Raw genomic sequence first — 17283 nt, 5'->3', positions numbered from 1 at the left:
GTTATGAAGGCCAACATGCCATTAGCTTTCTTCACTGCCTGCTGTACCTGCATGCTTACTTGGTGACTGATGTACTCCCAGGTCTCGTTGCACTTTCCCTTTTCCTAATATGACACTATTTAGACAATAATCTGCTTTCTTGTTCTTGCCACCAAAATGGATAACATCACATTTATCCACAATTTTCTGGGCCAAAGTGCCTGTTCCTGTGCTATTCTATGTCCTAAATGCCCAACCACACCTCCATTCTGATGGTACAAATATCAAATAGACTATTTTCCTCAAGATTATAATCCAACAGTTAAGATACAGATTCAATTAAGAAACAAGAAAAGAGTTCTGTGTTTTGCATAAATCAATATTCCATTACTAAATAGATATTGAGCTTTTATACAACCGGAGTTCTCAAATAATAAATAGAGCCAAGATACATGAACCTTTTACTCATGTTTTCCAATTATATATTGTTCCTCAATGGATTATTAATCCAACTCTAGCAGTAACTAAAGAAACCCTACAACCTTAGAGAATGGAAAGATGGGGAATGTGCAGTATCGTTTGACAGCTAAGTTAGTAGCATTAGTCTGAAGAAGGATCCCAACCCAAGAAGTCATCTATTCACGGCCTCCTGAGATGCGGCCTGACCCATTGAGTTCTACATGGTGGGTCAGCACTGTGTTCTATGCAAGATTCTCGCATCTGCAGTTCCTTGTGCCTCTAGTCTATCCTATATCTGGCTACTACCAAAATCCTTGGCACCATAGTCATGCTTTTATTGCCACTGAATCATTCAAAACAATCATAAATAAAATTGTAGTACATTTTCCTAACAAATCAAAGAAATAGTAAGGAATGTTTGCTTTTTTACCCTTCATTTTATTTTAACATAACACTTATTTAAAAGTAGGCCTGGCTGAGAGGGTTTCACTCAATGAATGAGAGATGACATTTTAAATCAAAGTGCCCAATAATTTTTGGCCAGGAAAATCCATGCTGACAATTGTCAGACAAACTATGTCCTATTTGTCTTTTGCAACTTTAACATTCTACAATTTGGGAAGGTGTGCAGCGGAATTCCAATTGATTTATAAAATTATCCCTGGGTATTTCTGCGGCAGCAATGAAATTTTGCTAAAGATCCACAGAAAAAATCCCTGCTTTTCCAAAATTAGATACAATTCAAACGTACAAAATCAGTAAATCATAGAAAATAATGGCATATTGTACACTGGGTTCAATAAAACAGAGGCAGAGTTGTGGATTGTGAATTTGTTCTGCACTAGGTCAGCTGCACAACAACCAGCTTGAATCATAGCTTCACAATTCAGCCAGGAATTTGAGAACAGTTACAGCTGAACATCATCAGTGATGGCATGCTGATATTAATTCTGCTCCTGGCCCAGGAAACTCATCAACTCTAATTAGTAAGTGTCATTACTTGCATCCAAAAAAACCCACCAAAATCAGACATTGCAAAAACAGTCAAATACTGAGGCTGGGTCGACAACAATCCAACAGTATGAACACTGAATTCCCCAATTCAGAGTAATACCCCCCCTATCCCCTCTCTCTTTCCTATACCCCCACCCTGGTGTGCATGCATTTATCACACCATCTCCAACTCTCATAAACCCTGCTCCTTTCCCCCCTTTCATACACTAATGTCCCATCTCAGAGGCCCCATTTCCCATTTATCCCCCACTCTCTCCCCTTATTAATTCCCCCTTCCACTTGTATATCTCCCTCTGGCTTTACATTTCAACCCTCTTCTCAAACACCCTTTCACCTCCTTTGTCACTTACTCCATCCATCTGCCAATCCAACCCCCTCACCTATCACTTGCCAAGCATAGTTCCTCCCTCTTTCCATCTTTCTCTCCCCCCCACTAATCAATCTGAAGAGTCCCAACCTAAACTTCGCCTGTCCATTCCCTCTAAAGATGCTGCCTATCCCGCCAAGTTCCTCCAACACTTAGTGTTTTCTTTACGATTCCAGAAACTGCAGTTCATTGTTCATAAGTTCATGGGTGATAGGAGCAGAATTTGGCCATTTAAGTCCACTCTGTCATTCAATCATGGCTGATCTATCTTTCCTTCTCAACCCCACTCTCCTGCCTTCTCCCCATCACCCATACCAATCAAGAATCTATCAATCCCTGCCTCAAAAATATCCATTGATTTGGCCTCCACAGCCAGCTGTGGCAATGAATTCCAGATTCACAACCCTCTGACCAAAGAAATTCCTCATCATCTCCATCCTAAAGGGACGTTCTTTTATTCTGAGGCTATGGCCTCCGGTCCTAGACTCGCCCACTAGTGGTAACATCCTCTCTACATCCACTTTATTCAAGCCTTGTGTCTCTGTAGCCACATCAGCTGTGCTACCTTTATTCAAGATTACACAACTCTCCAAAATATCAGTCAACGAAGCCCAGTATTCTTTTACACACACAAAACCAAATCTACCAAACACACTGGCATTTACAGAAGCTAGATAAAAGCAAAATAATAAAAGAATCAAGGTTATCGCACATAAAGAAAGAGCCTTGCATTTTCTGCAACATTGACAGAAATCAGGCGAACAAATGGTTTCTTTCCACACTGCAAATTAAAAGGAGCACAGTCCTGCAACAAGGATATACTTGGTGCAACGGACAATTACTCATCTGGGAAAGAACGCAAGGAATGAATGATTTATGCAGTTACATAAACTCAAATCACTTTCAAACATAAAAGCATCCACCTACAACCTTATTTTAATATTCAAAATGCCATCCGCAAAAGCACTGAAATGATCTTTGATGTGCTAGGCATTTGCACAGAAATTCCTATTTTTATCTAGTAAATCTGTAGCTAATCTCAAATCTGCTAAACAAAATGTAAATGTGCATGTATTACATCTCTTATGCTCATAGAATGAAAAAAAAATCAAGTCACATCATCCAGGGCCTTTTGAAGAGATGCCAAGGTTGCCATTGGATCATATCACAAAAACATTGGCTGCAACAATAATTCAAAATCCGTAGTCTTCATGAACAATTCTGTATTTCCAGTACAATTAATGGATCAGTTACCTGCTCATAATCAAGAACAAGCAATACCTTTGTGGACTACCAAATGAACTAATTGATAGCAATACTGTTGTTACTCTACGAATTAAAATTCTTCAACCAAGCAACCCACTGACCCAATATATACTAATAAAAATCCTTCCCCAAGTTATGACAGTGTTCTGTTTCTGTGAATTGTTTGTAAAGTGAACAGTTCATAAAAGATATCTGCAGCCCTACGACAGCCGACCAATCTATTCCACTAGTCTCCCGAAAGGTTTTTTTTTGTCAGGAGGGTATATAAGTCAGGTTTTCAAAAGATGGGGAGGGTCTGTATGATTTAAATATTCATTATTAAATGACATAAGAATATGGCTTTGGCGTCTTGTGAACATAATTGCCAGACAAGAACCAATGAAAATTGAGTCAATGTACAAAGTAGTCTGCATTTTGGAAGGGGCTATGATGTCCTGGAGTAAATTAGTTGTGCCACATCTATGTTTTACTGTTGTATCTCTGTTTTACATGCCCATACTAGAGTAGACATTACATTCAGCAAAATATTTTTAATTTTATTACTTTAGGAAAAGATATGCCAGGGTGCGTTAAATTTGAGGATTTCAAGGTAGAATAAGTTTCTTACTCAGCAGCTGGATGCAGATTTAAGAAAAACATAGCAGATGTGCAGACATTAACCTGGATAGCATCATTCATCATAAAAAATCTGCCATTTTGGGAGCAAAATTGCAAATTAATTCACACACATGGGTACAGCAATTTCAGACTGGAAGCCTGCAGTGAAGTGAATGATGCATTGTCAGTGTTAATTACAAACCTCACTCCGGCAGCTACATCCCAAACCAAAGTTAATAAGTTGAAATTTGACCGTGTGAATATACACCTTTTCAACCATTAAAATGAAGATCACGAGAAATCTGATACCCAACACTGAAGTTATAATCCAATTCTCATATGGTCAACAAAAATAGTACATCTACTTGCAGAAAACAATACGAAGAAAAGGGAAATTATTTTTCAATAATTTATTTAAGCAAATTATTTAATCAACTAAATGACCACCCATTTTGTCAATGCACAGTCCCTCAGCTCTCCTACAGTTAGTTAATATTGCACAGCAGAGAGGTGGTGAACCAAAAGAATGTTGCCATAGTCATGTCCAGCAGTAACAAAGGCATTATATTAGAGATGCCTTAAGACAAGTCAGAATCAGACACTATAAAAATAGAAAAAAGAACCTTGGTGAAGCAAATGCAAGTCTAAAGCTTAAGAGTTAAAAAAAATACCAGCAAGTTGCAATTGTACCAATTCAGCTTGCAATGGGTTGCCAGGAAACAGAGTTGATTGGAAGTGGGCGAGATTAGAATAAAAGGTCTCGATGAGAATATGAAGTAAACAGACTGAAATGTTGCATTAATTGCTATGGTTGTATAAAACCCAGTTCACAGAAGAGTAGGAATCAAATCTATTGAACCAAGAACCACCCACCATTTGAGAACAAAAAATTTGGTGTAGGAATAAGCCAAACATCTTCTCAAGCTGCTTCCACTGTTCACTAGGTTGATCTGATTATTGGTCCAATCACCATGAACCTCACATACCTTCGATACCTTTGATACCTTCGATTTGTACCAGCATCTGCAGTTATTTTCTTACATGAACCTCAGATACATCAATACCAAAAGCTTACCACAATTTCAAAAATATTTAATGACTACAACCTCAGTTTGAGGTTGAGAACAGCAAAGATTCACTTAAAACATAAAATCTTCCCCACTTCACCCTTGCATCATCATTCTGAACCTATAAGCCCCAATTTGTCATTACCTCATCAGAGAAAACATCCTCACAGCATCTACCGCTTCAAGAGTCCTCAGAAATTTGTATGCTCAAAAGAGATCACCTCTCACTCTTCAAACCTTAAACACCCAGACTCAACTTAAATTTTCCTAATAGTAACAAACATTCATACCAAAAAAAATCTCTGCTGCTTCCAAGGCACGTGAATTCTTTAAGGAAGATCACAACGATTGAACAGATTACTCCAAGTGTAACAATGCCATAACCCTGTATAACAGCAGCAAGCCTTGCCTTTTACACTCCTTCCACCTTGTAATAAAGGCCCTGTATAACAGCAGCAAGCCTTGCCTTTTACACTCCCTTCCACCTTGTAACAAAGGCCCTGTATAACAGCAGCAAGCCTGGCCTTTTACACTCCTTCCACCTTGTAACAAAGGACAGAAATTCCATGTCGTCCTAATTGCTTATTGAACCTACATTCAAATTGTATTCCTGACACAAGGACATTCGGGTCTCTGAACATCGGCTTTCATTAATCTAACGCTACCAAATAATATACTCCTCTACTATTCTCAAAATGAATAGCCTCATTTGGCTACTTTAAACCATATACCTTTGCATTCCTTTTGATCTTTTATGTCCCTTCAACTTCTTTTTCCAGTCTTCATATCAGCACCAAACTTGGATACAATATATTTTCTCCTCCTTCCAAGTATGCTAAAGAAAGCGGAGGCCCCAGCACCAATCGCTGTGGAATTAAATCAATTACAATTAACCAGTCTGAAAATGACCCATATATCTCCACAATTCTTTGTCAGTAAATCAATCCATTTTCATTGCAATTACCTCAATTCAGCAAGCCACTATCTTTCAGTCACAGAGCTTAACCGACAGAAACAGACCCTTCGGCATACTTGCTCACTTGACATGTGTCTCTCCAAACCTTTCTTATCCATACCCATGCAAGAGTCTTTTTAATGCCGTAATTGTATCCACCACTGCCACTTAATCTGGCAGCTAGTTCCATGTACCCACCTATGTGAAAAAATTACTGCTCGGGTCGCATTTAAATCTTTCAACACTGATCTTAAACATATGTCCTCTAGTTTTAGACTCCCTCAAGTTGGGTAAAAGATCTTTTCTGTGCTCATGATTTCATATGACTCTATTAGGTCTGCCCTCAGCCTCCCACACTCGTGACACAGCCAACCTAGCCTTTCTTAAACTCAAACCCTCTTGATCCAGTAACATCCTTGTAAATTGTTCTTGCACCTTTCCAATTTAATGACATCCTTCCTATTGCAGGGCAATCAGAACTGTAACAGTACTCCCAAAGTGGTCTTACCTACATCTTGCGCAGCTGTAACATGGCATCCCAACTCCTGCACATCTGACTTATGAATGCAAACATGCCAAGCACCTTCTTAATCACTCTGTCTGGCTGAATCAGCTTTTACAATTGTGCACAGTGTCCCTGCACCCCGATGCTCTGTTCTACAACACTCCGCACGTTTACTACGCAAGTTTGTTTTTATGGTTTGTTTTTTTTGGACATCTTCGACATCTCATTCCCAAGTTCTCAGGTCCCCGTCTACTTTAATGGACATCAGTAATGTGCCAAAGAAGAGCAAGGATACATGTCTACCAACCCGTGGCAATGATGTCCATGGTGGTGAAGCGCTTTGAGAGGTTGGTTATGACACCTATCAAGTCCTGCCTTAGTATGGACCCAGATTCTCTACAATTCACTTACCGCCATAACCGATCAAGACGGGAGGTAATCTCCACTCTGCACTTGATCATTTGAGCAATATGAACGTGTACTTCAGGCTCCTGTTTTTCGACTATGGTAGAGCATTAACACCATTATCGTCCCTAAATATGTCATCAAACTCGGGGAACTAGGACTCGTCCCTATGCAATTGGATCCTCAACTTCCTCATCGGCAGACCGCAATCAACAATAACACCTCTTCCTCAAAAGACCAACACAGAAGCATATCAAGGCTGTGTGCGCAGTCCCCTGCTCCACTCTCTTTAAACCCATGCCATCTTTAAATTCAACGACAATACCATTGTGGTTGGATGAAAAATGGGCCAGAGTACAGGAGGGCGATAGATAACCTGATTGATAACGGTGCTGAGGATCCATGAACCCATCTTCATCGATGGGATAGCAGCAGAGAGAGGCAACAGCTTCAAATTCCTGGGTGCGCATAGCTCTGAAGATCTGTCCTGGGCTCAGTACATTGATGCAATTACAAAGAAAACTCCAACTAATTCCACAGATCAAGGAGATTCTTTAAGATTGTTAAACTCAGCTTTCTTTCTACTTTCAACAAAGTAAAGCCTTTACTGTAGATTATGCTCAATTTTTAAAATGCTACATGAAAATTGTCTTTAAATTCAGAATGAAAACTATAAATAGAACAATGATATCATATGCAGCAGGTGACTAACATCAACATGATCAGATTACACCCCTAGGTCTCTGGAGAAAATAGAATTAATTCTGGTCTATTCTTGTACTTCCCTCTGTCCTGATACAGTTAACATTAGTACATCCATGAGGATTGGAAGCCAATACTAATTTACAGTTCATTAGAAGCTTTCATAGCTGAATGTGGAAAACAAATGTTGTAAAGCATGTTGGATATTAATTTTCATGTGCCTTTTATTCCATTCATTCGTGGGTAGTGTGTGGAATTAGTCCATTTAGCCACAAATAATTACAGAAGGATGAATAAAACCAATATAGTATAACCACTTGCACTTCTAAATAAAAATGCACAATCATATTACCAACATTTCATTTCCCCTACTAAAATGAATCTTGTGTCTCTCTCAAGGTGCCAAACAATGAGCAAATTGCAAGATAGACACAAAATGTGGGAGTAACTCAGTGAGTAAGGCAGCATCTCTGGAGAAAATGAATAGGTGACGTTTCGGATCGGAAACCTTCTTCACTATCTTTGACATCAGGCAGAAATGAAAGATTAAATAACACCTTTTGAGTAATAAGGAGTTTTCCTTATTCCTGGCTGGCTCGTCACGCTTCAAAATAGGGATCAAATGGAGCAAAGGCTTATGTAACCTAACCAACAAATGAGAAAAAAATTAATCTTTCAACACATTTAAATCCAATGGATACCAATGAGAAATCAATTTATTTAAAAAAAATTAAAAGCTGAACCATGGACCCATAATTTTAATGCTGCAATCCTTAACTTTAGATTTATATCATAGATTTGGATGAGAATGTACAAGGCATGATTAGTAAGTTTGCAGATGACACTAAAGTGGATGGTATTATAGATGGTGAAGATGTTTATCATTTATAGCCGGTGACTAATTACTGCAGGCTCTTTGTCCGTAGGGGAAGTGGGCTGAAGAATTGCTAATGGAGCTTAATGAAGATAAGTGTGACATGCTTCATTTTGGGAAGTCAAACCAGAGAAAGTCCTTCACAATGAATGGCAGGGCCCTGGGGAGTGTTGGAGAGCAGAGATCTTGGAGTGCAAATACATAGTTCTCTGAAAGTAGCATCACTGGTAGATGGGTGATTAAGAAGGTTTTTGGTACATTGGCCTTCATCTGTCATGGAACAGAGTATGGACATCGGAACATACGTTACAGTTGTACAAGACATTGGTGAGGCCACACGGCGTACTGTGTTCATTTTTGGTCACTGTGTTCATTTTTGGTCACCCTACTATAGGAAGGATGTCATTAAGCTGGAAAGAATGCAGAGAAGATTTACGAGGATGTTGTCAAGGTTTGAGGGAGAAGTTGGGCAGGCTAGGACTTTATTCCTTGGAGTGCAAGTAGTTTTAAGTGGCGATTTTATAGAGGTGCACAAGATCATGAGGGGAATAAATTGCGAAATGCACAGAATTTTTTACGCAGGGAAGGGGGATCAAAACCTGAAGACATATGTTTAAGATGAGACAGGCAATTTTTAACCAAACCTGAGAGATAACCTTTAAACTCAAGAGGGTGGGTATATGAACAAGCTGCCAGGGGAGGTAGTTGAGGCATGTATTATAATAGCATTTAAATGACACTTGAACAGGTTTAGAAGGACATGGACCAAAAGCTGGCAAATGGGATAAGCTTAGATGGGACACCTTGGTCAGCATGGATGAGTTTGGCCAAAGGATCAATTTCTGTGCTGTATGACTCTATGAATTGTAGTGCAGCATGTGACAAACGTAAGACAGCTCCTTTCCTGACTCACCAATCAGGAATAACCAGTGAAAGGCGCAGATCAATTTTTTTATCAGGTTAGATATCAAGACTCTTCCTGCAGAAAAAAAAATTGTTTTTACCTTTTGCATAATGGCTGAGACAAGAAACTAATTTATTTCACAGCAAAACAGAGTGCTGGAGGAACTCAGCGGGTCAGGCAGCCAAATGGGGAGGAAATGAACAGGTGGCATTTCAGATCGGGACCTGAAACACTGGCTGCACCAACCTAGCTAGATGACCCAAGTTAGCTTGCACTTCAACCAATCACTGCCTTTCCTTGAAACAATCAAACCTACAAATAAAGAAAAGCAAGACTACTTGTCTTAAACAGACGCATCCAACACACTGGGAAACTCAGATTAATGTCTCATGTACAATTTGGGTCACCCCATTACAGGAAAGATATGGAAGCTTTGGAGAGGGTGCAGAGGTGGTTTACCAGAATGCTGCTTGGATTAGAGGGTTTCCAGCTACAGGGAGCAGTTGAATAGACTTGGAGATAGACATAAAATGCTGGAGTAACTCAACAGGTCAGGCAGCATCTCTGGGGGAAAAGGAATAGATGACGTTTTGGGTTGAGACTCTTCTTCACACTAAGGCAGGAAGAATCACAGAGGTGGAATAGATTTGGATTGTTTTCTCTAGAACAGTGGTCCAGGGAGACTTGAGAGAAGTATATAAGATTATGAGTGGTATAGATAGGGGAGATAGTCAGAACCTCCCCCCCCCCCCCAGAGTGAAGAGGATAGCTAATAAGGTGAAAGGAGGAAAGATTCACGGAGATGTGCGAGGCAAGTTTTTTTCCACACAGAGGAGAGTGGTGGAGACCTGGAACGCATTGCCAGGGGTAGTGGTCGAGGCAGATACATTGGTGGTGTTTAAGAGGCTTCTGGATAGGCACATAAAACTATAGAGAATAGAGGGGAAATGATCTTGTGCAGGGAGATGAGATCAGTTAGGCATCGTGTTCGGCACAAATATCGTGGGCCGAAGGGCCCGTTCCTGTGCGGTATTATTCTATGTTCTATGACAGTCCAAAACTCTGACAGCAACAGGATCACAGCTGCAAAGTCCATAGTTAAAGGCAAATATAGCAGATTGCAGTTGCCCAAGTTTAAAGCATGGCTTCATGTTATCTTTTTGGAATTAACAGCAGTGCTAATGAGCAAAAGTTTAAATCAATTTCTAACATATCTGACTCTTTTCTTTTTCTAGAAGGGCTAGCTGCTAATATTCCTTACAAGCCCAATGGTACTTTGACTACATCTCCTCTCACGGAATTCCCATAAGGATGAGAGGAGGTGTAGCAACTGTTCATACACTCATATCTAGACACAAGAGACTGCAAATGCTGGAATCTGGAGCCAAAGAAAAACTGTTGTAAGTCAGTAGGACACGTGGCATCAGGGAGGGAGAGGCAAGGGTTGGGAGATGAAAGGTGCCGCATTTCAGGTCAAAGTAGTCCATCAGGATGAGCGTGAAAGGCAGGATATGCAGTATAAGGAAGGGGGAGTTGGAAAGGTGAAGCAAGGGCCAGCAGGTGTTAGGTCAACCAAGGAGCAAAGGATGATCACACAAGGGATTAAACAGCTGAGGAAGGATTTGCTTCCATTCACATCCAATTAAATTTGAGCCTTGGGGTCTGAAGACAAAAAGCCAACTGACTGGACTATCTGGAATACAGATTCTTTAAACTCTAGGTAAAACTTTAGAGTACACATGTTGCACAGGATCACTCAAGGATTCTTTCAACCCAGTTAGATAATGGTAAATGTTATTATTTGTACTGGCTACTGCCTTAGGCCCCCCTCAGTCATGGTTGATCATGGGTGATGCATCCTAGTTGGCTGCTTGCTCCACACCTCAGCTAGAGCAGCGTCGCTTGTGGCTGAAGAGACCAATGTGGGAGTGACAGTCTCTGTCACAAAGGTCACATTTGTGTGTGGTCTCTGGTCTGTTGAAGTTGCTGCACTCCTTTCTGCGTGTCAGCTTGTCTGCCGCTGCGTTCATCAGTTTCTCTGCCCCCCATTTTGAGATGTTGGTTCAGGGTACCTCTCCACCTCGTACAGTCACCTGCAAGGCTCTCCCAGGACTCCACATCGATGTCGAGCGGCTTCAAATCTCTCTTGCAGACATCCTTGTAACATAGCTGGGGGCGGCCGATGGTTCTCCTCCCAGATGTCAGCTCTCCATAGAGGATGTCTTTTGGAATACGGCCATCCTCCATGTGGTGGACATGGCCCAGCCACCGCAGCCTGAGAAGAGTGTACATACTCGGAAGGCCAGCGTGAGACAGAATCTCGACGTTGGACACTCTGTTTTGCCAGGATACGGTGGATGCTTCTAAGGTGGAAGGTGTTGAGTCTACTCTCCAGTCTGGCATATGTAGTCCATGCCTCACTGCCGTACAGCAGCATGCTGTTGACACAGGCGTTGTAGACTGCTATCTTTGTCTTCACTGTCAGCTTTGGGTTGGTCCACACTCGAGTTGTGAGGTGAGCGAGAGTTGAGGCTGCCTTCCCGATCCTCTTGTCAATCTCTGTGTCCAAGGAGAGGTTGTCGGTGATGGTGGAGCCAAGGTACGTGAACTGATGAACGGCATCGAGTTCGTAGTCGTCAATGGTGATGACAGGTGGTGCCTCTGTATCCTGCCCCAGGATGTTCAGCCTCTTCAGGCTGATAGTCAGCCCGAAGTCCTTGCAAGCCCGATAGAAGCAGTCCATCAGTGACTGTAATTCTTGCTGGGTGTGGGACACAACTGCTACTGTACTCACATAGATAATTGTCTCATATTGACATCTTAACAAACTGTGACTGAAAAACTGAAGCATAGAATAAAACTGCATACAAACATTTAACAAAGATCATACATACTGGCCAGACTGGAAATCTTTTTCATTCACAACAGCACAGTTGGTCAATGACAATTCATCTGTGGGACATCGCGCTGCTTGCATAGTCTGTGGGAAATAATGGGATCCAATTAGTTATATTTTTCAATGAGTCATTAAGTCACATAAGTCACAGGAGCACCAAGGACTCCTGGAAAGCTACACAAGTCACTGGCAGCTATACAAGTACAGAAAGATTTCAGCTTCTGAAAAATTCATGGCTAAATAACGTACCTATTTTTTTTTTTTTTAAAGTGTTTCCAGAATACCTTTCACATTAATTTATTCACAAAATGCTGGAGTAACTCAGCAGGTCAGGCAGCATCTCGGGAGAGAAGGAATGGGTGACGTTTCGGGTCGAGACCCTTACATCAGTCTGAAGAAGACTATCCCAGTGAGTATCGATTCTGGGATCTGACTGACACAAGGAGCAGGATTTTCTGATTCTGCAATCTGATTGGCCGTAGAATCAGAGTCATACGTCGTGGAAATAGGCCCTTCAGCCCAACTTGCCCACACCGACCAACGTGTCCCATCAATGCCAGTCCCACCTGCCTGCATTTGGCCCATTCCCTCTAAACCGGTCCTTTTCATGTACGTCTAAATGACAAAAGTCAAAACAGGGAATGTTTGACCAAATGTCAAAAGAGGCAATATGGTATAACATCATGAACGCATATGAATTCCTAGGACCATTCACAAAGCTGTACATCAGAGTGCTTAACCACAAGATCACTGGTCAGGACAACGTGCACTCCATCCAAGCTAGCTCAGTTTCCAATTTAAGCAATCCCTCAAATATTTCCTGCACCCCTTTTTAAATGTCACACTAGGAAATTAAAGCTACAATCAATGACTTATTTAATCAACAGACAATCCCAAGGAATGAATAAACCATAATTATCACATCAGGGGTCTAGACAGATTGTTGCGACAAATACTTCCCCCATGAGGGCACCCAATTGTACCCAATCCCTAGTTTAGAGATACAGCGCAGAAACAGGCCCTTCGGCACACCATGTCTGCACCGACCAGTGATCCCCGCACATTAACACTACCCTACACACACTAGGGACATTACATTTATACCAACCCAATTAAGCTACAAATCTGTATGATTTTGGAGTGTGGGAGGAAACCAACGTTCCTCGGATAAAATCCAAGCGTTCAAGGGGAAAACGTACAAACTCCGTACGGACAAGCACCTGTGGTCGGGATTGAACCCGGGTCTCTGGTGCTGTAAGCGCTGTAAGGCAACAACTCTACCGCTGCGCCACCGTAGAAATAATTTGTTGCAAATGTATGAAACTTCTGGTGCTAGATTAATTCAAGGCTGATTTGTACTTGCAAACCGCATACTAAGGATAGCATCCTTTCTCTCTTCACAACTCATACCTTGAAATACTACTTTGCGCTAGAAATGTTGACAAGATATCAAGACCTATTTCAAGAACTGCATGGAACAGAATACCAAAGAAAATACTTCCAAGAGGTCTTCCAAGAGGCTGCACAGGTGTGTAGTGGTAGAGGTGCTGCCTTACAGCGCCAGAGACAGCGTTCGATCCTGATTACGGGTGCTGTCTGCATGGAGTTTGTACATTCTCCCTGTGATGCGTGGATTTCCTCGTGGTGCTCTCGCACTCCCTCGGAGAAAACCCATGCGGTCACAGGGAGAACTTACAAACTCCCGTAGTCAGGATCGAACCCGGGTCTCTGGCACTGTAAGGCTCTACCTCTACGCCACTGTGCTGCCCGAACAAGACAAATCATATTAGATACGAGTAGAATCAAGCCATTTCACAAGTACGGCAGGTAGGGCAAAGAGAAAAATATAGTGTTACGGTTTTATAGCGTTTCAGTTAGAGAAAGTGCAAATAATAAAGAAAAAAATCCAATTAGCAATGAGCTGGATTGCGATTGCACCCTAGTTTACAGGGTGAGCTTTCACACTCCCCCAACAGGAGAGGGAAGAATAGGGAATGACCGGAGTAAAAATGGTCCTTAATTATGTTGTGTATTTTCCTGAGAGCAATGAGAAATGTAGATAGAGGCGATGGGGGTCAAGTGGGGGGCAGAGGCCGGTTTGTTGACAGCCTAGGTTACATCCACAACTCTCTGCAATTTCTTGCAATCTTGGGCAGAGCTGTTGCCAAAACAAGAAGCTTGCCAAAAGGATGCTTTCTCCGAAGCTTCTGTAGAAGTCGGTAGGAGTCATTGAAGACAGCAAAACTTCTCAGACTTCCAAAGACGACAAAGTGCTTTCTTGGTCGTAGCTTCAATGTGGTGGCACACGACAAATTGTTGGTAATATTTATGCCTAGGAATTTAAAGTTCTCCACCATCTCCACATCAGTACCATTGATGTGGACTGAAGCATGGCTCCTAAAGTCAATAACATGGACCTTTGTCTAACTGCCAATGAGAGGGGGATTGTTGACCTGGCGCCTTGTTACTAAACTCTTGATCTACTTGTATTCCCTCTCATCAATGTCCAAGATCCAGCAAAATCCAGTGGTGTCTTTTACCAAAGTCTTTGATGGAACACTGATCTTCAACTTAAAATTACAAACACTATACTTTCCACTACCCCTCTGCCTGGCCCACAGCACCTTATTGATAATTTCTTGATTGAATCATACTACAAACTACCTTGTGATTGAAAGATATTATCTGTTTCCTGATCCTGCAAGCAAGCGAGGTGAGTGTATTGAGGAAAACACAAATTATTCTATTACATCTGAATATCAATGGATTGTGTCTTTGTTGGCACTATGGACTGTTTTTTTCTTTTACACTAGTATTACTTCAATAAATTATTGATTGTTTATTATTTGATTTATTTGCGTATTGCTCTAATGAGTATTTTAAACTAGTGCAAGTAAGAATTTCATTGTTCTGTTGTCAGTATATATGATAACTAAATACTCAATAGACAATAGGTGCAGGAGTAGGCCATTTGGCCCTTCGAGCCAGCACCAACATTCAGTATGATCATGGCTGATCATTCTCAATCAGTACCCCATTCCTGCCTTCTCCCCATACCCCCTGACTCCGCTATCCTTTAGAGCTCTATCTAGCTCTCTCATGACTCCTATTATCATAAGAATGCACTATTGCAACCAAACTCAAATGGGGAATATGTAAAATGGATCACAATCTTACAAGCAGAAGGAAAAATACACCAAGCCATTCGTTTAAAACAACATCCGGGAAAGCAGGAGAGAGATGCAGAACAAATGTCAAATTGGCAGCAAAAATGAAATGGCACTCTAAAATGTGAAAAAGAATATTAACCATAATTGGTCACAAAACAGAAAATGCTACAAGATTAATGGAAGTCTTTCAGCACCTGCCAATTGAGGTTTAATAAAGGCAACAATTTTAATTTTAAAAGATTCTGGAGAATAATGACTAATAATTCACCATTTATCAACTGACTATTGTTCTGAGGTAACAGTTGAGCCATTTTAGAAAATAGTGAAGTACGAACCACATTTGTAAAATATGTAAATATTGTATCTTTTTGCCAGATCAAGGATGTCATATTTCTCTAAAAACTGGTATAAGGGACCAGTTCTCAAACCATTTACATCCTCTCCCCTTCCTCATTAGAGATGCCGCAGCATCAGCTTCGAGCATTTTCTGCATCCAACATTTTGCTTTTATGCTGAATTTCAGATATTGCTTGTTCAATTTTTTTTTTTTAATGGGTAATATACAAGTTCCTATAGACAGTATTTATGCAAAATAGCACAAGCATGTTTACTTTAAATTTGAAAGCAGGCAGAATAAGAATGAATGAGAAGCAAAAGTATGCAACATGGTGTTAAATGATTTCTCAGTGTGTGGAAATTAATGTCCAAGAACCCTGTCTACAAACACTCATAATGTAAGTTTGCCACAAACAAAATTAGCTGAATAATGATTCTGATCCATGGGATGAAAAAATACATTCGAAAAAGTGATAATCATTTCTGACGTACGTGTAAACTTCCCTCTACCAAATCATTCTTCGTTCATCTTTAAAACCATCTGGGGTATTTAGAAATTAAACCCTTTCATCTGATCAGTACATTCCAAGGGTGTTTACATTAAACAAAATTCAAAACGTTGATCGGATTTTACTCAGATTTTAACCCCATTAAAACCAATCATCATCTCCAAAATATCATTTTAAAACTGCAGAATCCGTGGAGTAAAATCAAATTGGTGCAATGCAACATGGTACGTTTCATATAATTGAGATAGTTTATTTCTCTCTGCCCATTCAGACCAGCTGTCAAACGCAGCAAGCATCCTGCAGCAGGGAGTGTACGTGTGATGCCTAGTTAGAAGGCTAAATTCTGCAATTCCCACCCTTCCCTCCTCTAACCCAAACTGTGTGCTTTACAGCCACTGCCGGTGACCAGGGAAGGAGGTGAGTGGAGGGGGGATAACGAGGAAAGCAGCGCTTGGGGTTGCAGTACTAGTGTTTGGTGCATCCACACTGTCTCAGCACCGACCTCAGCCCTCAGCCCTCAGCCCTCAGCCCTCAGCCCTCAGCCCTCAGCCCTCAGCCCTCAGCCCTCAGCCCTCAGCCCTCAGCCCTCAGCCCTCAGCCCTCAGCCCTCAGCCCAGCGCCTGACTCGGGAACCTTTTTGGCCTCAACCAACACCACTTTACAGCCCACACGTACGCCCGCCACCAGGGTGTCACACTCACCCGGCTTGCCATCTTGAACGCTTGAGGGGAGTAAGGAAGGGGAAGAGAAAGAGACACTGCACTTCTCCTCAGCTTCTCCTCCGGCCAGCTCTCCTCTTCCTCCTCACGTTTGGACCCCGGCCACGCTTTATAAGGTCGACGCCTCACGTCAGCGCGCCCGCCGTCACTGCCTGCGGCCCAGTTGGATATGTTTACGTGGAGCCTGCGCCTGCCGGTGAGTGCGCGTTACTGCATTGCTCCATCATTTATTGATCATCTCAACTTGCATACGCCTCTCTATCTCTCCAAGCCCGCGTTATCATTAATCAGGGAGTCACGCAGCGTAGAAACAGGCCCTTCGGCCCAACTTGCCATCATGTCCCATCTACCCTAGTCCCACCTGCCTGCGTTTGACAATAGACAATAGGTGCAGGAGGATGCCATTCGGCCCTTCGAGCCAGCACCGCCATTCAATGTGATCATTGCTGATCATTCTCAATCAGTACCCCGTTCCTGCCTTCTCCCCATACCCCCTGACTCCGTTATCCTTAAGAGCTCTAACCAGCTCTCTCTTGAATCCATTCAGAGATTTGGCCTC

General features: G+C 41.7%; 1 protein-coding gene across 1 annotated transcript in view; it reads right to left on the bottom strand.

Moving 5' to 3' along the window:
* The window catches only part of nsfa (N-ethylmaleimide-sensitive factor a), a 157160-nt gene extending 140308 nt beyond the window's left edge, over positions 1-16852 (bottom strand). Inside the window, exons 1-2 of the mRNA XM_078424925.1 lie at positions 16707-16852; positions 11989-12074 (exon numbers count right to left, since the gene is read on the bottom strand). Coding sequence (XP_078281051.1) covers positions 11989-12074; positions 16707-16718 — 98 coding nt within the window. The 5' untranslated portion in view covers positions 16719-16852. The remainder of the gene's footprint in view (positions 1-11988; positions 12075-16706) is intronic.
* Between the last annotated feature and the right edge of the window lie 431 nt (positions 16853-17283).

The sequence above is a fragment of the Rhinoraja longicauda genome, chromosome 29 (assembly GCF_053455715.1).
Source record: "Rhinoraja longicauda isolate Sanriku21f chromosome 29, sRhiLon1.1, whole genome shotgun sequence".
In the NCBI taxonomy this organism is placed as follows: domain Eukaryota; kingdom Metazoa; phylum Chordata; class Chondrichthyes; order Rajiformes; family Arhynchobatidae; genus Rhinoraja; species Rhinoraja longicauda.
The sequence above is the reverse complement of the archived record's forward strand: the minus strand, read 5'-3'. Positions and strand labels throughout refer to the sequence as shown.